Below are 24,723 nucleotides of genomic sequence, written 5' to 3' on the forward strand. Positions count from 1 at the left end.
AAAAAAAAAAAAAAAAAAAAAATAAGCTAATGTGTCTTTCATTTGCAGATCCAAAGATAGCTCCTGGGTGGGTGCGGGAGTGCAATCCACCAGGAGCCAAAGTGGTGTAGCATAAACTCACCACTACAGTAGAGAGTTAATTCTATTACAGACCACAGTCAAATTATCTTGGGCTATCTATCCTTTTGAAAGTCATTCATAGCCCACTCTTATATCTGACTTAGCTTAATTTGTTCTTTACATACTGTTTGCTTATATGAGTTCAAACTAAGAATGCTTTCAAATAATATCTGAAACCTATAACAGGGTTTCCATAACCTTGCTGCCCACCTATAATAGGCTTTCTTAAAAAAGACTTATGTTATTTTTATGTGTGTTTTATGTGTGTTATGCATGTCGGTGTGTGCCTGGTGCCTGTGGAGGCCAGAGCAGGGACTGGAGATGGAGATATTGATGATACTGACCACCATATGGGTACTGAGAATTGAACTTGGGCCCTCCGCAACATAAAAGTTCAGACACGGTGATATATCTTTCACCCCAACATTCTGAAGGCTGAGGCAAGAAGGTCAAAAGCTCAAAACCAGAGCTGGGTATGGTGGCACATGTCTCAGGAAGCAGGGCAAGCAGTTCAAGGTCAGCTTGGTCTACATAGTGAGTTCCAGGACAGACAGGGCTACACAGAGAGCCTCTTCTCAAATACAAAACAACAAAAAGTTCAAGACTAACCTGGACTATCTAGCCGGATCCTATTAAAAAATAAATAAATAGAGGAAGGAAAGAGAAAGCAAAATCAGAGGTTACTTTGTTCAAGTTCTCAAAGCTATTACTTTTTATATTCTTAAAGATCTATTTACTTATTTTATGTATGTGAGTACACTGTTGCTGTCTTCAGACACACCAGAAGATTGGATCCCATTACAGATGGTTGTGAGCCACCATGTGGTTGCTGGGAATTGAACTCAGGACCTCTGAAAGAGCAGTCAGTGCTCTTAACCAGCTCCAAAAGTTATGGAAAAGCACTAAAATTCAAATTTTAGTTCAGAATTTTAGTCTCAGCATTATTGACTATGAAAAAATGTTTTATTGTTTATATCTAGGGACTGTGTATATGCGGCTAAGCTGAGGCCTGGGATTACAGGCATGTAAGCACTGCTGACATTTGAGCTAGGTAACCAAGGCAGCTGCCATGGTACTGCACAATGTGAGGCAGCATTCCCCCACCCACTAGGCACCCAAGGCTCTTACAACCAAATGCCTCCAGACTCTGCCAAATGTTCCTTAAGAAACAAAAATCTCCTTTAGCTGATGTGTTCGTGTTAGCTAGGGATAGGATATAGCATCCTAAAGGACCCATTCCCTTCAGCTAGTCCATACCCATGCTAATAGTGCATCAATTTATGGATGCACCAACGGATTAACCTATTGAGGAAGTCAGAGTCCTCACTATCCAATCACTTACTCAAAGTTTCTCTTCCTCTCAGCAGTGCTGCCCTGGGGACCAAGCCTTCAACACATGAAGCTCTAGGGGACATTTTAGATCCAAACCGTTAACAGGTGAGAAGCATTGCTTTTATTTAGGTTTATCTCTACTATTCATTCCAGCAGTTACACTATCAACAAAATTAGTCTTCCAGACCTTCAGGGCCTACAAATGTCTGGAATCACCCTCCCTACCAATAAGCAGAGTTACTAAAAATCCTTTGTATAAACAAAACCAACACATTATCTCATATTACAGTGTATTTTCCCCATCAATAAGAGTTTTCCCCAGCATGGGCATATATCACTATGTCTACATCTCAAGAACCTAGAATAGAAAAGTATTTCAATTTGTATCTCAAACAAATGACATATACCACAGGCTATAGAGATGGCTCAGCAGTCAGAGCATATACCACAGGCTATAGAGATGGCTCAGCAGTCAGAGCATATACCACAGGCTATAGAGATGGCTCAGCAGTCGGAGCACAGATGCCAGAGGATTTGAGTTAGTTTTCAGCTCACTCACTCTGCCTGTTCCAGGGAATCCAATGCCCTCTTCTAACCTACACGGGTGCTAACCTGCATGTGAGCCATGTGTATGTACATGCACACACAAATAAAATTAATCCTAAGAAAAAGGAAGAGTCACAGGATATTCTAAATAATTCAAGTAACAAAGGCATCTTTTGGGCCAGTGAAATGGTTCACTTGCTGCCAAACCTGATGACGGGAGTTTGACTCTCCAGACATATGTGGTGGAAAGGGAAGAACCAACCACCTCAAGTTTTCCTTTGACCTACACATTCACACCTTGCTATGCACAAATACACACAAACACACACACATACACACATACACGAATAAATGTAATTTTAAAAATTATATCATCAAAATGCCTGGTTTTCTTTGATGTAAATAAATTTTTATATTTATTTATTTATTTATTTATTTATTTATTTTTTTGGTTTTTCGAGACAGGGTTTCTCTGTGTAGCCCTGGCTGTCCTGGAACTCACTCTGTAGACCAGGCTGGCCTCGAACTCAGAAATCCGCCTGCCTCTGCCTCCCGAGTGCTGGGTAAATAAATTTTTAAAAGCCCTCAAAAACCATCCAGATATGGTTTTTATTGTATGTATGCATGTATGTATGTATGTATGTATGTATGTATGTATGTATCTGTCTATCTATCTATCATGCTGGGGATTTAACAACTGACTAGATTTCAGCAATGTGAATTCTACCCATACAAGTTGGACTTTGTTCTATATAGGACCTGAAAAACTTCTCTACCTCACAACCAAAACATTACTAACAGATTTTTCAAAGCCAGAGAGAGATCAATATTCCAAATTTGACTCCTTTCAGTCTCACCCACCTACCAGGGCACACAGTAATATTACATAACTTTCAATCCCGGCCTACAGTAACTTGTTTCACCAGCCACTTATTTATTAGCTCACTAGTTTACTGAGCCATTGTCTCTCAGTACAAAGTAAAATGTATTTGATCATGGTACCATGTAGAAAGATGACCTAGGATGAGCAAATGAAAGTTTCAAATTAAAAACAGCAGATGCCTTTGGGTACTGTTCAGCTTAGACTGACACGCATTCTGAGGGATAACCCTTAGGAACTCACTATGGAGGGCTGGGGACATACGTCAGGTGGTGGAATGCATCCCTAGCATGTATGAAGCCTTGGGTTCAAGCCACTATACCATAAAAACTAGGATGTTAGACATTCATGTAATCCTAGCATTTAGATGATGGAAGAAAAAAAAAAAATCCGAAGTTCATGGTCATCCATAGCTATTACTGAATTTGAGGTCAGTCTGGAAAATATATCTATATAAGTACATAAGACCCTTGCTGAAAAACTTCATTATGAGCTGTGAGTGTAGCTCAGATGTACAGTGCTGACACAGTATGCACAAGGTCCTGGGCTTAATCTCTAAAGCAATATTAAAAATATTTTATTTAATGACACCCCCCCTCCCAGGTCTATCATCAAGAAAAGCTAACGTCCCAGTGGGTAAATCAGTGAGAGAAATCAATCTTAGGTCTTCCTGTCCAAAAAAAGAAAAGAAAAGGTTGTACTTCTCTTGAGCAATTTATGTTTACTGTTAGACATCACTGATGTAGAAGATTAATTTCTTCACTCACCGTACTCCAGAAAATGCACAGCCAACCCAGAGTTACAGATTTAATTTTATTCTTTTTCTCTCAAATAGTCTTTGGCTTAATTGATTTACAATTCTCTCAACTATACATGTCTTAAAAAGGACTGGGGTGGGGCTGTAGACATAACTAAGTGGCTAAGAACACTTATTGCTCGTGCAGAGGAATAAAGTTCCATCCCAAGCACGCACATGGTGGCTCATAACCATCTGTGACTCTGGTTCAAGGGGTGCAATGAACTCTTCTGACGTCCTCTCGTACCAGGCACTCATGTGTACACATACACACATGCTGGAAAACACTCAGAGATACCAAAATACACTAATTTTTAAAAATCGAGGACTGCCCTGCTGTATCCAGAAACAGTTTCCCTGTGGTCAGCTATTACTTATGGCTCTTACTATCTTTTTGCTTCCTCTTTTGCTATGGACCTTGAGCCTTGGGTAGAGGACAGTGTACACCTGAATTCGAATCGGTTAAGACAGTATGCACAAGACCTGGATATGCTCAGGCCAGATAAAATTCCAGCACAGAAAATGTAGATGGACAGCAAGTCCTATGCCTGGCTAAGGAGCTGCTGTTAGAGAGAATACGTTTTCTTCAAGGCTGCAGCATCTGGTAACTAAACCACCCTCCAGTGAAGGCCACAGGTCCAAAAGTATACAGCAGTGTAAACTGCACTTGGGGGAAAATAAAAAGTAAAAAGTAACCAGAGAGGCATGTACATATAAAGTTGGGTAGTCTGGGAGAGAGAGGGCCGAGAGGGGTTGAATATGATTAAAACGCATTGTTCAAAATTCTGAAAAAAACTAATAAAAACTAAAGAAAGGTGGGATGGGGAGATGTGCAGATAGGAGCACTGACTGCTCTTTCCAAGGACCCAGGTTCAATTCCCAGCACCCACTTGACTGTTCACAGCTGTCTAAACTCCACCAGATCCGAAGCCCTTTTCCGGACTCTACAGGCACTAAGAATGTACACTGTGTACTGGATTTCATGAGTTTTCTTTCACCTGGAACTTACAGCATACAGAAAATACTGTGCTAATCACAACACCAGGGATTTTGTGACCATCAGCCTGTTGAACTAATTCTGCCTCCCCCCCCCCCCCGCCCATCCTCCCACCCTCAGGCTCAGAAAGGATCCCACTCCCGCCTGTACTGGTACTAAGGATTAAGCTCGAGGCTTCCTGCATGCCAAGCAAGACAACACATATGGGAAAGGACCTTTGTATGATACACAGAACTGTGCAGAACAACACAGAGGGGATGGATTGGGAAATATGTACAGAGTGAACATTGTTGTACATTATTTTAGCCATGTAGTTTATGAGCTCACAGCATACATGTGACAAGAGGTGTATCCACATCCAGCCAGGATCGTCGCATGAAAATTTGGGAGCAAAAGAGGAGAGCACAGGGAAGGGGAAGAGAATGGGGAAAAGCCTCACTGCGGATGTGATGCATGTACTAAGTCTCAAAGAAAGGAGTGGAGTCAGAGTGCTGAGAAAGAAAGGGTAATCATGTGTAAAAATTAAAGAGAAGACACGCTCAGGAAATGGCCAACAGAACACACATTCAGCAATTCACTCATCTTGGCTCACCAGATCTATCAAAGAGAATTTCTATGGCTACAGGACTAACCAGTGGCTAGAAAAGGAGGTAGAAGGGAAACAGACAGTCCTCAGTTGCCACAGCTAGGATAAAAAAAAAAAAATTGAATTATATTCAACAAGGAGGAAACACATGGGGCTCCTACATGAGAAATGAATGATCAGCCGGGTGTAATGGCACATGCCTTTAATCCCAGCACTCAGGAGGCAGAGGCAGGCGAATTTCTGAGTTCGAGGCCAGCCTGGACTACAAAGTGAGTTCTAGGACAGCCAGGGCTATACAGAGAAACCCTGTCCCCCCCCCCCCAAAAAAAAGAAAGAAATAAATGAATGATCACAGTAAATAAATTGAAGATTAGAGGCCAAAAAAAACTCCAGTCAGGTAATACTCAATTACCCCAGAGTCTGGCAGTAGGGTAACTGAGAAATAAACTACAGCCATTATAAAAAATAAGTAACACAACCTTGTAATATTTGTATTTTCTATTTACCACCACTGGAAAAAGTTAAAAATACATTTCTATTTGTGTGTGTGCATGTATATATATATATATATATATATATATATATATATATATATATATATATNATTATAAAAAATAAGTAACACAACCTTGTAATATTTGTATTTTCTATTTACCACCACTGGAAAAAGTTAAAAATACATTTCTATTTGTGTGTGTGTATATATATATATATATATATATATATATATATATATATATATATATATATACACATACATATGTGTAAATGTAGTGGACTCAACCACTCTTGGTGATAGGACAGAGAGGTGGGGGGAGGGGGGGCAGAGGGAAGGACAAATAGATTCATACTTCAGACCATAGGAATTCTAGTTTACTGCATAGTCTACAAAGGAGCAATAGGCTAAGCAGTAACTGCTATGAAAATAATTTTAGTAATAACAAAAATTACTTAATTTGGGCCAGCAAAACAACTTAGTGGATAGACACTTGCTGCCATGTCTGACAACCCAAGTTCAATCCCTGAGACCCACATGATGAAAGAACTGACTCCTGCAAACTGTCCCTGCCTTCCATGCTTGTGCATGCATGCACATATACATACATGCGGGCAAACACACACATACACACTAAATAAACATAAAAATTTAAGTTTATTTACTCCAATACATCTTGTTATCCTATCAGGAAATCATTAAAATTTAGAGACCCTCACATTCATATTTTTGTGCTGATTGTTGTAAATTATTCTCTGACCTCACATGCAATGTCCACACTACATATACATACAAAATGAGAAATGTAAAAACTTTAAAAAATTACCCTGAAAATTAAAAGTACTGAGGTAAAGACAGGCAGATAGATCCAGGGACTTACTGGCTGACTAGCAGCCAGCTTAGCCAAATGGTGAGCCCCAGGTCTCAGTGACAGGGCCAGCCTCAATGAAAGGGCCAGCCTCAGTGACAGGGCCTGCCTCCAGACACAAGAGAAGACTGCTTCACATCGACATGCATGTATGTGCATTCGCCTGCACACACATGCACAGACAGGGCACACACACATGAACACACATGCACGCACAAACACTCACCTGCACACAAAAACACATACTGATCTATAAAAAGTTCAGTTCCTCAGGTGTGTTAGCCAACCTTGTGGGTGTGCAGTAGCGCTATGTGAGTCTGGGAGTAGACATGCAGGCCTAAAAGGTGGCAAAGCTATTTGGCAACTGCCCACTCCCACCACTGGCATTCTGTATCCATGATTGAGCTTATCTGTATATTAACGTCCAAAGTGTTAGTTATGAAATGGTGCTACTGGCCGCAACCTCATTACTGTAGCTTACTTCCTCAACTCCAATGTAGGTAAAGAAAGGAAATCTTCAAATAATTAAATAAAATTGTGATGTAGTCCTAACAAAGGAAATACACTAAAACATATTTGTGGGATGAATACTCTTCTTCATTGCCTAAGGAAAAATTCAGTTGTCTGCGGCCTATGTAAGTCCTCAGTGGCTACTTTCCTATTAACCATTTCAGTTTATTAGACTTTATAAAGAAAAAGAGAGAGAAAGCCAGGAGTGGGACTCTGTTCAACTGTATATGTATTAGAAGCATTACAGTACAAGGAACATAAACTCTGCAGTTAGACAACCTGGATTCAAATCCTGGTTCTATCATTTATTAGATGTGTGATCTTTGTTTGCTAAGTATTGGCTACTCTATGGTTCAGTTCCCTCTTTTGCAAAACTGTCACAGAAAATAATACAGAGAATTGGTATACGACACTTGGCACACAGTAGCTGTTCAATGACAATCTCCGTTAGAGATGCCAAAGTTGAAATTAAGACTAAAGTCGAAAGTGGGGCTTTCTTAATGTTTCCCCATTTCCCCTATCATATACCTGCAAGGGGTCGAAGGTGGTGGTAATCTGAAGTTCTCAAAGGGAATACCTTTCCATGCTGTCGAATTTACTAAAAAAAAAGGACCTAAATAAGAAACTTTATCTACTTACCACGTAATTATGCAGCACAGGGGCAGCCAAGCAAACAGGAAAAACACGAAGCTAGAGAGGAAGGCATTTGCCTTACCTGCTTTTCCGTTTTCGGGGTGGTTTCTCCACTGTGCCAGACAGTCTACAGACCAAACAAATGAGACCCGTAACTAAGACAACACACCGTTTGCCTTGCCTTGCTTGTGGGGCACTTCATGTACCACCCTCGGGGGCCACAGGCTGACCACAGGTTGGCTCTGCCTACCCGTGACCTTACAAACACCCCACAGGCAGGGCTTCCTTCCCTCCCACGACCAAGCGACCGGGACTCACTGGTCCCCGAATGCTCTCGGTTCCCTGCCCCAAACGTTCGGCTCCCCCAACCACCCGCCAGGTCGGCCTCATTGTCTGCCCAGAGCCGCAGGCCCCCCTAGCTCCCCTCAGACACGGCCCCGCCCCTCAGACCCGGTTCCCCGCATTCCTTGGCTCCCCGGTGGGGCGCGCGCCCTCCGCTCTCGCCCAGCGCGCCCTCGCTCGCTGCTCTCCCTTGGCGCCCCCGAGATGCTGAGTGCCTGTACCCCCGCCCCTTCAGGGCTCGGCGCCTAGACACCACGGCCGCCAGCCCCAGGCCCGCTCTCTGGGCCCCTCGCCCCTAGCCTCCGCCTCGCCACGCAGCCCACCCCACCTGGGGGCCAGGCGACTCCGCGGCTGCTGGGACTGCCGGGCTCCTCTGACCATCCGGCTCCTGCTCCGCCGCGGGAGATGCTCCGGCGGCCGCAGGGCTCGCTCGGGAAGCTGAAGCGGCGGAGGCTGGAGTAGGCGGAGAGACGGGAGGAGGGCTTCGCGCCCCGGCCAGGCTTGCCTCGGGGCTCGGGCCCGTCCCCTCCTCGCCTCTCCTCGGTTTCTATTGGCCACAACGGCAGGGTATCTAGAAATCCGATCGTTGATTGGGTGCTTAGGCCGTCATGTCCCGCGTGGCCCACCCCGAGTTTGGTTGAGACTGCAGGTGGCAGCAGAGGTGCCTTAAAGACTGCTAGCAGAGCGAGAGGAGCCCTGAGCGCCTCCGTGTGCCAGAACGGGGGACTTACATCTCCGGCGCCAGACACCTGCCTGCAGGTTCTCTTTGGCTGGCATCCCGCATCCCAGACACCTCCCAGACACCTGCTATTTCCTCCGCCTCCGCACCGCTCCAGAACCAAAATCAAGCGCAGCACTTTCTCCAGATACATTCAGAAGTTCGAGGGCAAAGCAGCTCTCTCATAGTCTTCTGAATCACCTCGAATGCGGCTTGATGTCACCCTTCAAAAGGGACTCGATCTCAAATTGTAGAGATCAAGCAGTTTGGCTGCAGGAAAGATCCTAAGCTTGGATGCAAGCTTGTAAGAAAGCAGGATTTCTTTAATTACCTCGGGAAAAAAAAAAAAAAACCAGCATTGCAAAAAGAACCAATTACAATAACCACGAGGAATGTATTCCATTTTGAAAAGCCTAAAAAGAACTGCTTCTTGTATAAGCTAGCCATTCTGTGCCATTTCAGATGATTCAAAAATCTAACCAGCTAATCATTTTTGGTATAAAATTTCACTGCATTTTTTTGACAGACCTAAACATGCAAAACATTACATGCATAAGCATGTAAATACAATTAATACTAGTAACCTTTTCTATTCTGTTCTAACAAAAAGCTATCTTTGAAAATATAGCAGATGTATATGTAGTGCACCTGAAGAATTTAATTCTTAAGATCTATGCAAATTTGTCTGGCAGATTCTAAGTTCATTCCTTCCATTTGGAAGAAGGCATAAAACTTTCTCTTGAGCCATTTTCATTTTATTAGAACACATTTTGTTAAAACACACACCAACAATGTAGTGGCAGATATATGGCTCAGCAGAGTAAAAGGTGCTTGCTGTTCAAGCCTGATGTGGCTTGTCCTCAAACCCAGAGGACTCTCTGACCTCCACATGCACATGACACACACACACCTGTACACACACAGCACACAACAGCAAATAAAATGCATGAGAAGTATCTCACAAATCTCCACAAGTGGATAGTATCCCAAATATTGAGATAACTACTTTTTCACAAATGTATTTGGTGCAAGGGGTTCTCCTTTATTCCTAAATGATTAATCTTGCATCCATCTTCGATGTGGAATGGCCTTCCTTTTATGAAACAATGGGATGCTGCCAAGTTGTAGTGGGATTTATTTTTGCATTGCTGAGGAGCTACTCTTATGAAAGGGAGGAGGGAGTAAAAAAAAAGAGGGAGAGAGAGGAGACGAAGGGGAAGAGTATGAGTCGGGTGAATGAATGCAAGGGCATTTAGGCGGCCAGAGGACAGCTCTTGGGATTCCTCTCCATCACGTGGGTCCTGGGGGAACTTGATCTGTTAAGCTGTCTTGCTGGCCCACTGCTGAGGATGTAGCCTAGGACCCCCAGCATGGACTCCTTCAGAAGTGCATTTCCAGATGTTATCAGGATTTTAAATTTTTATGTGTATGGGTGTTTTGCCTTCATGTAGCCTGTATGCCACATGTATATCTGGTGCCCATGTAGGATTCCTGAGATTGGAGTTACAAGTTGTGATTTACAGGTTGTGGGTGTTGGGAAATGAACCCCAGGCTTCTCTGGAAGAGTAGCCATCTCTCCAGCCCTGTTATGGGATCTTAAAAATAGCTTTGACTAGGGAAAATATCAAAAATTTGCTGTTCTCCCCCAAATGACATAACCCTAGGGCCACCAATCATGTCAATTTTATCCTATTTCCATTTACTTTATCAATCCAGCAAGAAGAAATTAAGGATTTTCAGGGGGGCGGAGCCCTTAAATAATCTTTCCAACATTTTCCCTAATTGGACAGTCTTCTCTGAAGCATAGACAATCTGTCAATAGAACTGCTGCTCCCAGTTGTTGAGCCTTTCTATAATGAACACTTCATGTTGTGTCCAAGTTCTATCATCTCAGCTTCTAGGCTCTTATATAAACCATGCACATTCTATTACGCCAGCCCACTATTCCATGTCTCCTCCTGTACCAAACACTTCTTTTACATCCCTTGTATTTAAAAGGCTACACTGTGGGGCTGGATTGATGGCTTAGTGGTTAAGAGCACTTGTACTTGCAGAGGACCTGGGTTCAGTTCCTAGCACTGACATGTTGGCTCACAATCATACCTAATCCTGCATCTGATGCCCTCTTCTGAACTCTACGAATAACATAAATGCAGGCAAAACCATTCATTCACATAAGGACAAATAAACTTTTTTTCTTTTTCTTTTTTTTTTTTTTAAAGCTATACTGTTGGCAATATTTCACTCTGGGTTCCTTTCCCTAAACACACTGATTTTGGTTGGGTCCTCAGTAAGTAACATCTTTGGGCCAAGTACTGGGCATTTTGTGGGTGCTATTTTTAATACTATAATCAACCTTACTATATTCCTTTTAGAACATAAATAAAAGATAAGAGAATTCAATTTGTTCAGGGTCACATAGCTGCAAAAACCAATAGTGCTTAAAATAGAAGGCTTGAGCAGTCACTGTGATGTGCCCTCAGGGTTCACGCTTCAATTCTCTGTGACCTTGACAAATTACTTGTTCTCTCCAATCCCATTTCTTCATTTGTGTTGGGCAGTGAGGAAGCAACATAGGCAGAGATCCATAGCAAGAGTACCACAAGGCAGGTTGGGGATGGTAAGTATGTCTTAAATCCTTGGAAGGCACAGTTTAGTCTACATGGTGAGACTCTGTCTCAACCACCTCACCAAGTCCAATAAACAAAGAAACAAATAAAAAGGACATGCTTGGGCTAGGAATGTAGCTCACTGGAAGACCACTTACCTAGCATGCATGAGGCCCCAAGGCCCTGAGTTCTTTCCTCAGCACTGCAAAATAGGACATGATTAGCATCTACCTAAAATGTTTGATTGATTATATATATATATATAAATAAATAATTTTCCACTCTCATTTATATACAAAATGTGAGATACCTAATAATGATTAGGTACTCCCTGAGTGGCATATATTATACAATAGATGTTTTTGTGGAAGTACATAAAGGAAATTGTATATAAACCTCATACATTGTTTAATTAAGGACCATGTTAGTAATCTAAGCACAAACTTACTCTCATAAGAAAGGCATATATTCATGCAATGAAGGAAACTTGCATTGTTATAGGGGCTTTTCAAATGTTTCTTATTGGTTTTGATTAACTTACTTTCATTTCATTACCACAACTCTAAATATACAATTGAAATAGTTGTGACGACTTCATGAAGCATGGTACTGAGCACAGAATCTGGGCTCGAACAATAAATACTGCTTTTAAGAAACTGGAACACTTAGCCCATAGGCAAATGCAGGAGGCAAAAAGGTTAGTTCTATTTACCAGTCAGGCAACCAAGTGAAAAAACTAGCATTTCTTTGAAAACATAAATTACATGAAATGCTACCTTCTTCTCAGGGAATTCTGTAGACTGCATTAGATAAAATTATTTTTCACAAACTTCCTATAATCTTTTTATTAATTGACAATGAGGGAATGTAGCACCTTTCATTCAAAGAACTGAAGGTGCTTTACAAACATTAGCATTTAGAAAACAGTGACATTGAAAGATTTGGATTCTTGTAGATAAATCTTGTAGTTAAATCTCTTTAACTCTGTACATAATTTTCTGGAAGCTGACAAAAGTGTTTCTACTTCTGACAATGGCAGGCTTTCACAGTACAGGCATTTTCCAACACCCGGAGCTGGGGTTACAGAGCAAACAACACACAGATCTTAAATGCAACGAACATTTTGAACCTTATTTCAAAAGCAAAACTCAGCATTTAAGATGTCAAAATCTTCCAACAGTTCTAGATATCCAGATAGAACAGGAGCTGGTACAGGTTGTATATTAGATGTAGTCAAGGCTTTTTAGGATCACGCACGAGTGAACACATTTAAAGAAATCAGATTCTTCAGGGAGAAGCATTGACCTATGGAAAGCTAGCCAAGAGTCTATCAGCCAATGAAGAAAGGGAGGAGATGGCAATTCAAAGTAGACAGTTCTCACTGGAGCCTAGAACACTTTATTAGAAACCAAGAATATCACAGGCAAATAAAAATAGTTCTTAGCTCCATTGATACAACATAAGGGATTTTACATTCGGCCTAGATACAGGGAGTAGCAGATTCCCTCGCCTACAGATCTCTGGCTTGCAAGTATCTCCCACAAGATTACTCTGTATAATACATAGCCCTTGTTTAGTAGAGGGATCCGAATATTCTTTTTCAGGCTTACAAAGTCCAATACATTCATTCACTCTCTCTTTCCCTCACAACTCTAATAGCAAAAACTACCTTTTCCATGCCCCAAAGCCATTATCAGTGGAAGAATAGTCAGGCAAAACAGAGATGGCAGCTAAGGAATGGACAGAATATTATTGGCACATGCCCAGCTAATGACAAACAAATGCAGTACACCATGACTTGAAAATAAGTCACATTACAAGGAGAATGAAAACAACTACATCAACTAAGCTAAGGAGTGTGAAGTGGAAAGGGGATTGAGAGTTACTGGTTTAACTGGTACAACTTAAAAGCAGGAGGGCAAGCACTTAAATACAATTCATGGTAACATGATCAAGAAAATACTGCAGAGCTGTTCAAAAACCACACCGAGTTGTCTGCATCATTAATTCCAGTGTTTCACAATTAGTAAAATACATAGCTACATATTCCTGTGAGATAAAAATACCTTTCCACCTGAATTACACTGGGGTTAGGACAGTAGCACAAAGCTACTGATCCACTATTAGTTCAAGTGTGTGTATCAAATGTCTCAGCCACTTCTTTCACAGAGCTACACAATTAAAAACTGTACAAGGAGCTAGGTGGTTGGGGACAAATAAAATCAAAATAATATTGTGCTCATTGAGTAAAAGAAACCCTGATGAAAGATTATTTGCCAAGAAGCTTAGACTATTAAGATCTTTATTGCATTTTTAGATAACCTGGAAGTTCTTATCCTGAAGGGGAAAAGTTGCTTTTAAAACTACCTGAACAGATGCTAAAGTGCTTTATCAATCGGCTTCACATGGATTTCCTAGGATGACAAGAAATTATAAAGGGATACCAACAATTTCATAAGATGGTACATCCCAAAATCATCTATGAGTACAGTCATAAGAGATAATGATATACTTGTCCTTATTAATGGACAATTATATATCAAGAACTGGTCATCACAACCCTTTAGATAGTCAAGTTACAAACACAAAGCTGAAATATAGTATGACAGACCTTCACAAGAGAACAGTCTGTTTCTTCTTAAACTTGAAATAATCTGCTTCAGACTATAATTCACAAACACAGGGGTTCTGATTGTTCAGCCTTTAAAATTGCAGTTAAAAACTGAATACTTTGTAAAAGTTAAGGTCAAGGGTTACAGTGAGAGAATGCTTGCTATTGAATAGTACATGTGTTTACTTGATGATACTCATGACAGAGTGTAAACTGGACTGAGCACATTCTACTCAACTGGTATCAAATCAACACATCAATGCTACAAGTATTAAATGTTTTTCTAGTACTATAGAAATAAAAACATTAATATGGCAGTTATGTTCTTTAGGCACAATTTAGTGATTTTTTTTTAAAAAAATATTGAATTTCAATTGAAATTTAACTCAACCAAAGGGTCAAAAACTTAACAAAGAAAATGAAAAAGGAAAAAAAAGAAAAAGTAAGAAAGAAAAAGAAACTTTCAGCTAACAATGTAAGTTGTTTAAAATTTCTAACACTTAACCTATCTGGGTTTTAAGATTATTTTATTAAAAAATACAAGATTTCTGAAAAAAGATCAGTACAATTATCTTAATGTACAAAGTCATAGCTGTAGCAGTTTTTAACTAAAATTTAAAAACACAACAAGGAGGGCAGCCCTTTAGACCAATTTATTTTATACCCTTTTAAAACATCAAATTATCATCCAACAAAGGACAGTGAGGTTTACAGCCGGGTTGACAAGGGTACACGACTCAGGCATATGCAGTCCATCCTGCCCACTGGGCAACTTTGCTGCTGAAATTTTTTAAACCCTACCAAACAAAACAGAAGGCTGGCTGATACAAATGAGGAGGATTTCCATGTCATTGTCAATTGGCTTTTTTAAAAAAGAAATGCTTCCTGTCTCCCCAGAACAGCAAAAAAGCAAGAGCTACATGCAGCAATGTGAGTATTAAGACATTTCTCAAGTCTTCTCAAACGAGTCCAAGGTGGGGAGAGGATGAGTGACAAAACTGATAGAAAAACACTGCTATTGACACCATAACAAACAATAAATTTAGATAATTTAAAATTAAAAAAACAAAGGCAAGAGGCAGCATTTCAGCAGCAAAGTGCTCAATAAAAAGTATATTGTAGAGGGTACAAGAAAGTTGGGGTAAAAGAGGGCAAAAAGTGGGCCAGTGGGATGGCAAAGGCCTCAAAGGAAATACGGCGTCGTGGTTCTGGGAGGAATAACACGTTCTGAATCTGGAACTGCTCGGAATAACTTTGGTTCTCTCGTATTGACATCTTTGAAGACCATGATGGAAGCAATGTTTCCACAGCGATAGCAGTAGTTAGGAGCAGACCACACTGTGACCAGCTTCTCGTCAAACATAAACTTATAGCCTTCGTGCACAAGCTGATGTGCTCTGCAGATGAGTTTTAAGTTGTTGATATGAACAAACTGAAATTTAGAAAAGCTTTGTAAGTATTTCATCCAAGTGCTTAATAACCATCCCAAGCAGCAAGTTATCATGAATAAAGTTATCATGATTCTAAACCCCAGTCTATAATCATCCCCAAAATTTCCAGTCATTTTGGCCTAAGTCTATTTTGAAGTAAAAGGTCCACAATTACAAGTTTCTGAGGTAGGTACAGTAATTACCACCTGTACTCTTAGTTACTTGGGAGGCGGGGAGGAGGATTACTTGTGTCCACAAATCTGAAACCTACCTCTGCAACACAGAGACAGCACATCTTTAATACAGTAATAGTAGCAGTGTAGTAGTAGCAGTAATAGCAGTGATAATAACAATAATAGTAATAATAGATGGGTAGGTTGGTAGACAGGTAAGTGAGAACCTGTCACCAAGTCTGATAACAAGAATTCGATCCCAGAACCCACACGGTAGGGAAACAGACTCCCACAAGTCCTATAACTTCTTCACATCCCTTGAACACATGTATGTGTGTGTGCAAGCATGTATATATACACACACAGAAATAAACAAACAAACAAACATTACAGAAAACGCTAGGAGAACTGAGAGTTTGAGAACAGCCTGTACCACCTACAGTTAAGAACTGTATCAGGTAAAAAAAGAAATTTCTAGGAGAAAATAATTACATAATTACTATCCATTGCAAAGCAAAGGTTTTCTACTTAATAACTTCATAATAACATTACTTTTAATATTATTATATGAGGATTTACTGCATGTCATGAAGAAATTATCCTCCTTTAAAACCTAAAAGAGAAAAAGGTCCAGACTGGGTAAAATCTTTCCATAACTGGGGACAAACCAATGGCCCCAGCACCTGGATCTATGACTCCATTATGTTGGATCATATCTTGACAGAACATCATCCCTGTGTCTGTGAATGTTACTTGCCCATAGGCTTGTACTTAGCTCTTTTGATATATGCATTGTTTTTTACGTGTATAGGACAAGTAGGTTCACAATTTGATAAAGCTGTAGTCATAAAATAGTAGATGTCAGAATTTCTGTGTATAGCTTATTTGTAACTTATTTACTCTAAAGTTTTAGCAAATAGTTCCTAAATTTTAAAACTGTTGCTGTATTCATACAGCCAGCACTGTATATGAAGAGAAATCAAAGATTATAATCATAATATGTTTTGTAAATTTTAAACAGAAGTTATATTATATTATTACTGTCTAATTATTCATCCTAATGGTTCATGTTTCCAATACTCATGGAGATCCAGTACATACCTTGGAACAATATTGGATTCTCTTAGCTCATGTGTGTTATTTTAAAATTTGAAATCAGGCTAGAGAGATGTTTTAGTGGTTAACAGTGATAGCTACTTTTCCAGAAGATAGGGGCTTGATTCCCAACTACCACACAGTAGCTCAATACCACTTGTAACTCCAGTCCTAAGAGATCTAACACTCTCTTCTGACCTCTTCGAGCACTTCATGCACATGATGCACAAACATAGATACAGGCAAAACATCTACACACATAAAATAAAAAATAAAGATTATGCCATGCATAGTGGTGCACACCTTTAATCCCAGCACTGGGGGTTGGGTAGCCGCAGGCAGATTTCTATGAGTTAGATGCCAGCCTAGTCTACACAGTGAGTTCAGACAACCAGCGTTATATACACACTGTCTCAAAACAAACAGAAAGCTTAAAAATTGTTTTAAACAAAAAGTAAGTAAAATAAAATTTGAACTTAACCAGGATTAGACTGTTGGAATATATGTATGTTTCAGGATATATGACCTGCCATTAAAACAAACAAACAAAAAAGTTGCCTATCTTGTTTTGGTGTTTTACTTAACTATTACCTTAATAATATTGGCAGATAATGCTGAATAGGTGCTTTCACTAATAATCTCATTGAACCATTCAGGAAGCATAAATCAATCAATTACAGTAGAAATCTGATATCCAATAACAACCATAATTTTAATAAATTAGGCTATGGGTTTAATATATGAGCTCACCATTATTCTTTTACCAATCAAAGAATTACTTTTTCAAAACTGTTATCTTTACCTCATTTGTGACTTTTGCTCCAAATAGCCAACCTGCTCCTCTGGGACTGATTGCCCAAGTGTCCACATCTTCAGGATCTGACCACACCAGGTCACAAAATGCTCCTTTGTGAGGAATTTCCTGATTTCGTTCAATAGTTCGAATTTGATCCAGTGTTTTGATATCAGGAGATAAACCGCCATGAACACACAAAATCTGCTCATCTATTAACTAGAAAAAAAAAAAAAGAATAACAAGGATAATAATAAACTCAAATTTAGTCATGTGTAAATTCAACAATAAATACTAAAACTAAGTAAATGACCACAACTGCTAAAAACATGTAATGTTATTGGCAAGAAAACTATCTGAGGCTCTGAAGAGATTCACATAAACTTACAGCTGCTACTGTGAGCATGTCAAAAACTTTGGTACAGTATCTCCAGGCATTAGCATTTCCATATTTGGTTTGGCACTCATCTGTGAAGGAAACAGAAATGTTCTCATTAATGAAAGTTGTTATCTAACAATACGCATATCCTGATGAAAACTGGGATATAGCTCAGTGGCAAGGTGCTTAAGCACCTTGCATGTATAAAGTCCAAGTTCAATCTAGGGTACACATACATATATACAAGTAAGACTGAGTGGGAGAGATGGCTCATCTGTTAAGAACACTTGACTCTCTTGCAGAAGACCTTGGTTCAGTTCTCAGTAGCCATAGGGCTCAAAACTATCCATAATTCCAGGGAGTGGATCTTATGCTCTCTTTTGGCCTCTGCAGGCACAGCGCACAAATGTGGTACATACACAACATTCAGGCAAAACACTCATGTACATAAAATAAAAATAATTAAAAAATCTTTAAATACTATGTTCTCTAAAGAAATTATAATCTTTTTCATTCCAGGAATGAATCTAATATAAAAATGCTATCAAGAGGAAGCAAATTATTGATTTTACATAACTCAAATCAATGTCAGTTATGTTAACACCAAATAACTCTATAAAACAGTGCACTCCTTTAATATGAATGCCTTATTCTAGGAGGGTAATCAAATTAAGTAAGTTTGAGAACCCTTAATTATAGGAGTAATTCCTATTCACTCTTCCTCAGGGCAATGCTGTTTCTTGAGAGATCTTCTGAAAACTGCAACTAAATTCTGCATCTAGTCAAGTTCTAACAGGCAGAACTGATGAGACTCAGAAGGGTCAGGAAGATGGCTTACCAGTTAAAGGCATTTGCCCCCAAGCCTGATGATCTGACTTTGAACCCCAGAATCCACATGGTAGAGAAAAAGAACCAAGTCCTTCAGGTTGTCCTCTGACCTCCATTGACATACACACACAGACGTGCACATATATTCTCAAGAGACCCACTCTGCTTCCCGAGAGTAAAGGCATGAGCTACCACAGCCTAGCTTCATACATTCTCACAGACATTCACAGGAGACATGAACACACATACACAAATAAATGTAATTAAAAAATTCAAGCCTCCAATGTATGTTTATCAGTATGAATTAAGCAACCAATATAATCAATAGCTATTTATGGCTTTAAATCCCTGTGAATCCCATGGTAAATAAAATTATCTTTTTCCCGAGTAACTACTTATCTTGTTGTTAAATAAAACTACTAGATGAACACACTTCTAAGAAAGAAAAAATTCAAAACCAAATTTGGTACCATTAGCATTTTCTTCAGCCAAAACATACTGAATGAAAGATCCTACACCCTCTCCCCATTTTGCTCCTTTGCCCTACATTGAAGACTGCAGTGGTATAATTACACACATAAAACATTTCTCTCTCTTTTTTTTCTTTTACATATATTTTTGAGTATCCATAATCTAAGTCTAAAATTTAAAATGCTGGAAGAAAGCGCTAAACCTTTTAAGCATCACAATAACATGCATAGCAAATTTTATAAATGACCTCAATTACAATGGAATCACACTAAAAATAAATATTGGGAGACTGAAAATAAACTGGGAGATTGGAATGATAGCTCAGTGGTTAAAACCATTTAATGCTCTTGCAAGGGCTGTATTCAGTTTACAGTATGTACATCATGCACAGACATACTTGCAAGCAAACACTCAGACACATAAAATAAAAATGCACATAATTTCATTTTGGTTTGTTGTTTTGAGAACAGGATTTCTCTGTGTAGTAAGAGCCGTGGTTATCCTGGAACTCCCTTTGTAGATAGACCATTCTGGCCTCAAACTCACAGACATCTGCTTATCTCTGCCTCCCAAGGAGATTAAAGGTATGTGCCACCACCAAGTCTGGCAAAAATGAACAAATTCTAAATAAAATGAAGTACAGATGTGGTGGTACATGCCTTCAATTTCTGTACTTGGGAGGCACAGGCAGGTAGATTTGGTGGTGGTCTGCATAGGAAATTCTGGGCCATCCAGGGAAGCAAGGGTGAGCAAGTTAAAATACACACACACACACACACACACACACACACACACACACACATTCTTACATATTTTTAAATAAGATAAAGATTAGGATACAATCTCAGGCTTGCCACCAAGCCTGACAACCTAGTTCAATCCCCAGAACCTACCTGCTGGAAGAAAAGAACCAACTACTATAAACTGTTTAGATTGTGTCTGACCTCTACACATGGCCACGGTGCAAGTACATTAGCACAAGTAAACATACACACAAATGGTTTAAATGCTTATTTCCATATTCCTTAAAAACAAGCATGTTGTGGCACACACCGTTAATCTCAATGCTCATGACATAGAGGCATAGAGATCTGAGTTCAAGGCCAGCTTGATAAACATAGCTTCAGGATAGCCAGAGCTAGATAGGAAGATCCTGACTTAACAAAATAAAACAAAAAACCTACAAACAAACAAACAAAGGATATACATCTATAATCCCAGAATTTGGGAGACTAAGGCAGGAGGATTACCAAAATTTCAAGGTCATTATGGACCAGATACTGACTTTTTGACCAGCCTGGGCTACAGAATGAGACCCTGTCCATAAACAGGCAACTAACTAACTAACTAACTAACTAACTAAATGTTCAGTCATTAGGAGACTGATTTAGGAAAATTACTGAACTTTTGAGGCTAACTTGGGATGATACATAGTGAATTCCAGGCTAGCCTGAGCTACAGAATGAGATCCTGTCTCAAATAAACAAATGTTTCATATGCCTTATCTGAACTATTTCTTCCCCTATGAGTGCTCAGGCATTTAGGAGACTAAGGCTGGCAGTAACACTGCCACAAAGGTTCAAGGCCAGTCTGGCCAAGCAGAAAATTCCAGCCCATCCAGATCTATGCAGCAAAATCCTATCTCAAAGTTCCAGAATTAAAGAAAGAAAAAGGAAAAAAAAAAAAAAAAGGTTTGTGTTCCACAGCATTTCAGATTTCAGTTTGGAGCTTGAGGTGTAGCTTAGTGACAAAGTGCTTAGTTTGTATGCCCTGGGCATGTGCCCCCCACATAAAACAAAAGTATCGAAAATCTGAAACTTTCAAGTGTCAGATCCACAATCTGAAACTTTTGAGTGTCCTAGTGGTGCTCAAAGTCTCAGACTTTACAGATGATGATTTGGGGTTGTGAATTTTCAGATTAGAGATACTCAATTGGTATTATACAAAATTACTTTCAAACTATATATTATAGATAATGTATAAAAATTATATTTTATAAATATGACAAAATTATATAGTGTACATATAAAACAGAACTGTGTTTAGATTTGTGTCTTATCCTCAAGAAATCTCATGTTTTCCAAACATTTCAAAATCTTAGCATTTAGGAGACTGCCACAGAAGGATTATGTCATCAAGGCCTCCCAGGATGACAGTGACTTCTAGGCCACTTTGGGCCTCTATGTCTCTATGGAGACATCCTGTCAAAAACAAACAAAACCACCAAAAGATTAAGGAAGTAAGAAAGCTGGCTAAGAACACAACATAGCATTAAGGAAGGTCTGGGGATACAACTCCGTGGTAGAATACTAGCCCTAGAATACATAGGTTCTGGATTCCATCGCCCACACTGACCAAAACAAAGAAGAGGAGAGAAGGCGTGTGGAGGGGGGCCATGTGCAGATAAAACCCCAGTGTATAATGTGCACAGCATCCACCTTCAGTAGATTCCAGGGTCCTATGCTTAATTTGATTACAATGTTTGAAGTGACATCCAGCAATCTACATTTGGGGGTGGTGGTGTCAAGACAGGGTTTCTCTGTATAGCCCTGGCTGTCCTGGAACTCACTCTGTAGACCAGACCAGGCTGGCCTCGAACTCAGAAATCCGCCTGCCTCTGCCTCCCGAGCGCCACCACACCCGGCACATTTTTTTTTTTAAAAGATAGCTCAGCAGTTAAGACAGCCGTAGATTGGAGTCAATTACCAGCATCCCATCAGGCAATTCATAACTGGAACTCCAGAGGATCCAATGCCTCTGGACTCTAAAAACACCTGAACCTACATGCATGTGACGCACGCACGCACACACACACAAACATCTAAACATGATTAAAGATAATACAGTAATTTAAAAAAATTATTTATTCATTCTCTGTGTATATTGGAAGTTATGCTGTAGATGAACATGTGGAGGTTGGAGAATAACCTTAAGAGTCAGTTTCTCTCAGTCCACCATGTGGGCCCTGGCAAACAAAGTACGGTTATCAGGCTTAGCAGTGAGTGCCTTCACTGGGTCACCTCATAGACCCACAATATGCATTTTTAACAAGCAGTCAGTGATTCCAAAGTGGGAAATTTAAGATTACATTCTTTTTTTTTTTTTTTTTTACACTAATTTGAAAAGATGTACCAGCCAGGCAGTGGTGGCACACGCCTTTGATCTCAGCACTTGGGAGGTAGAGGCATGCGGATTTCTGAGTTTGAGGCCAGCCTGGTCTACAAAGTGAGTTCCAGGACAACCAGGGCTACACAGAGAAACCTTGTCTCGAAAAAACCAATGTATACCACAGCCTTAGGAACAGCATTCTGCCTTTCACAATATGGCAAGATTTTTATACCGAGGAAATGTGGAGTAAAGCAAAAAACAAAACAAAGTCATAGACTTATACAACTTTCCCCCCCAAAAAGTAACATACCACTCAGAATCAGAGAAAAGAAGGTCTTACCATAAAATCCATACACCTGTGTTATCTGTCTACTCTCATGATTTCCTCTTAAAAGTGTAATGCGGTCAGGCCACTTAGCCTTTAGTGCAAGAAGATAAGTGAAGGTCTCCAAACTATAGTAACCTCTGTCTACAAAATCACCCTGTAAAGTAAAAGTTTACAGTTACAAACTGTACAATAGCATAATAGCCCAAAAGAACAACAATAAACAGCTGCACATTGCTTTAAAATTTTTCTTTTTTTTTTAAAGATTTATTTATTTATTATGTGTAAGTACACTGTATAGCTGTCTTCAGACACCCCAGAAGAGGGCATGAAATCTTATTAAGGATGTTTGTGAGCCACCATGTGATTGATGGGATTTGAACCTAAGTCCTTTGGAAGAGCAGTCAGTGCTCTTACTGCTTAGCCATCTCTCCAGTCCCTAAAACATAATTTCTTAAGAAATGATTTTAAAACAGGAGTTATTTCTCTATAAGCTTGAGGAACTTTGAGATCCCGATGTGGATGTAAAAAGATGGCTGCAACTGCCTCTAACAAACACTGGGGACTGAGAAGGTGAAGCCTGGAAGCTGGCCACATGGCTAGCCTACTGAAACCCAAGTTTCTGGCTCAGTAAGCGATTCTGTTCTCAATACAATAAATCAGAGATAAGCCTGGTTTACTTAGAGAGCTTCAGGTCAGCCAGGACAACATAGTAAGACCCCTTACAAAACAAACAAACAAACAAACAAACAAACAAAAAACAGGAAAAAAAAACCCTACATATACAAAATACAAAATTACACTTCCAACTAATGTCTGACTTAGACCAGTAATATACCAATATTTAGAAAATAGCTTTAAAAAAATCATAATAGGGTTTGAGAGGTGGCTCAGAAGTTAAGAGCAATACTGCTTTTCCAGAGGACCCAAGTTCTATTGCCAGCATCCACATAGTCGCTAACAACATCTGTAACTCCAGTTCCAGGAGATCTGACACTTTCTTCTGGCCTCCACAAGCACCAAGCATGCATGTGGTAAACAGACATACATGCAGGCAAAACACCCATAAACAAAAAAATAACACATTTTAAAAACTTAAAATACTACTAATAATTAGGAGAACTTTGCAACGGTACTTGTTCTTGCAAAAGGCCTGGGTTTAATTGCCAGCACCCACATGTGGCTCACAACCATCTATAATTCAAGTTCCAGAGGATCCAACATTCTCTGTTGACCTTTACAGGCATAAGCTACACATGTGGTACAGACACAGATATAAGCAAAATACTCATACACATATTTGTATTAATGGGCTGGAAAGGTAGCTAGCTTAGTGAATAAGGTACTTGCTTTGTAGGTATGAGGCCATACTTAAACTCAATCCACAAAACCCACACAGAACCAGCAAGACATGGTGTCATGTTCTGATAATCCAGTACTGGGAAACAGGCAGAAAGAACTTTGGGACTTGCTGTGAGCCAGCTTAGCCTACTTAGGGAGTTCAGGGTAATGAGAGACCCTTCAAGAACAGGTGGATGGCACCTAAGGAGCAATGTCTAAGACTGTCAATGGCTTCCATGAGTGCACACACAAACACACAAGATTCAGAGAATAAATTAACATTATATTTAAAAAAAAAAAAGTAAAGTTAAAAAAATCCACCATATAGCATTTGAAATGTGAATGAAGAAAATATCTAATAAAAAAACTGTTAAAAAATATCCACGAGCTGGAGAGATGGCTCAGAGGTTAATAGCACTGACTGCTCTTCCTAGAGGTCCTGAGTTCAATTTCCAGCAACCACATGGTGGGTCACAACCATCTGTAATGGGATCCAATGCCCTCTTCTGGTGTGTCTGAAGAGAGCTACAATGTACTCATACATAAATGAATAAATAAATTTAAAAAAATTCCACCATAATAGCAAGTGTGTATTAGGGAAAAGTATGGAATAACCAACTATACCTGCCACATATTCATCCACTTACAGATAAAATAGGGGTTCTATGGGGTCCTCTCGCCATTACTGCAGTCCTATTTATATAGTGGTTTACAAATATAGCAATTACATATAACT

General features: G+C 39.7%; 2 protein-coding genes across 5 annotated transcripts in view; both read right to left on the reverse strand.

Moving 5' to 3' along the window:
• Scai (suppressor of cancer cell invasion) overlaps window positions 1–8,575 on the reverse strand; it is a 110,915-nt gene extending 102,340 nt beyond the window's left edge. For all 4 annotated transcript variants that reach the window (XR_003835591.1, XM_021149060.2, XM_021149052.2 and 1 more), the window contains exons 1-2: window positions 8,435–8,575; window positions 7,847–7,891 (exon numbers count right to left, since the gene is read on the reverse strand). Coding sequence is in view for 3 of the 4 variants with exons in the window: in XM_021149060.2 (XP_021004719.1) it covers window positions 7,847–7,891; window positions 8,435–8,487 (98 nt within the window). In the remaining variant the exon portion in view is untranslated. The remainder of the gene's footprint in view (window positions 1–7,846; window positions 7,892–8,434) is intronic.
• Window positions 8,576–12,248: 3,673 nt separating this feature from the next.
• The window catches only part of Ppp6c (protein phosphatase 6 catalytic subunit), a 30,806-nt gene continuing 18,331 nt past the window's right edge, over window positions 12,249–24,723 (reverse strand). The window contains exons 4-7 of the mRNA XM_021155618.2: window positions 22,662–22,803; window positions 17,924–18,003; window positions 17,545–17,754; window positions 12,249–15,476 (exon numbers count right to left, since the gene is read on the reverse strand). Coding sequence (XP_021011277.1) covers window positions 15,228–15,476; window positions 17,545–17,754; window positions 17,924–18,003; window positions 22,662–22,803 — 681 coding nt within the window. The 3' untranslated portion in view covers window positions 12,249–15,227. The remainder of the gene's footprint in view (window positions 15,477–17,544; window positions 17,755–17,923; window positions 18,004–22,661; window positions 22,804–24,723) is intronic.

This window comes from Mus caroli, chromosome 2 (assembly GCF_900094665.2).
Source record: "Mus caroli chromosome 2, CAROLI_EIJ_v1.1, whole genome shotgun sequence".
NCBI classification, from domain to species: domain Eukaryota; kingdom Metazoa; phylum Chordata; class Mammalia; order Rodentia; family Muridae; genus Mus; species Mus caroli.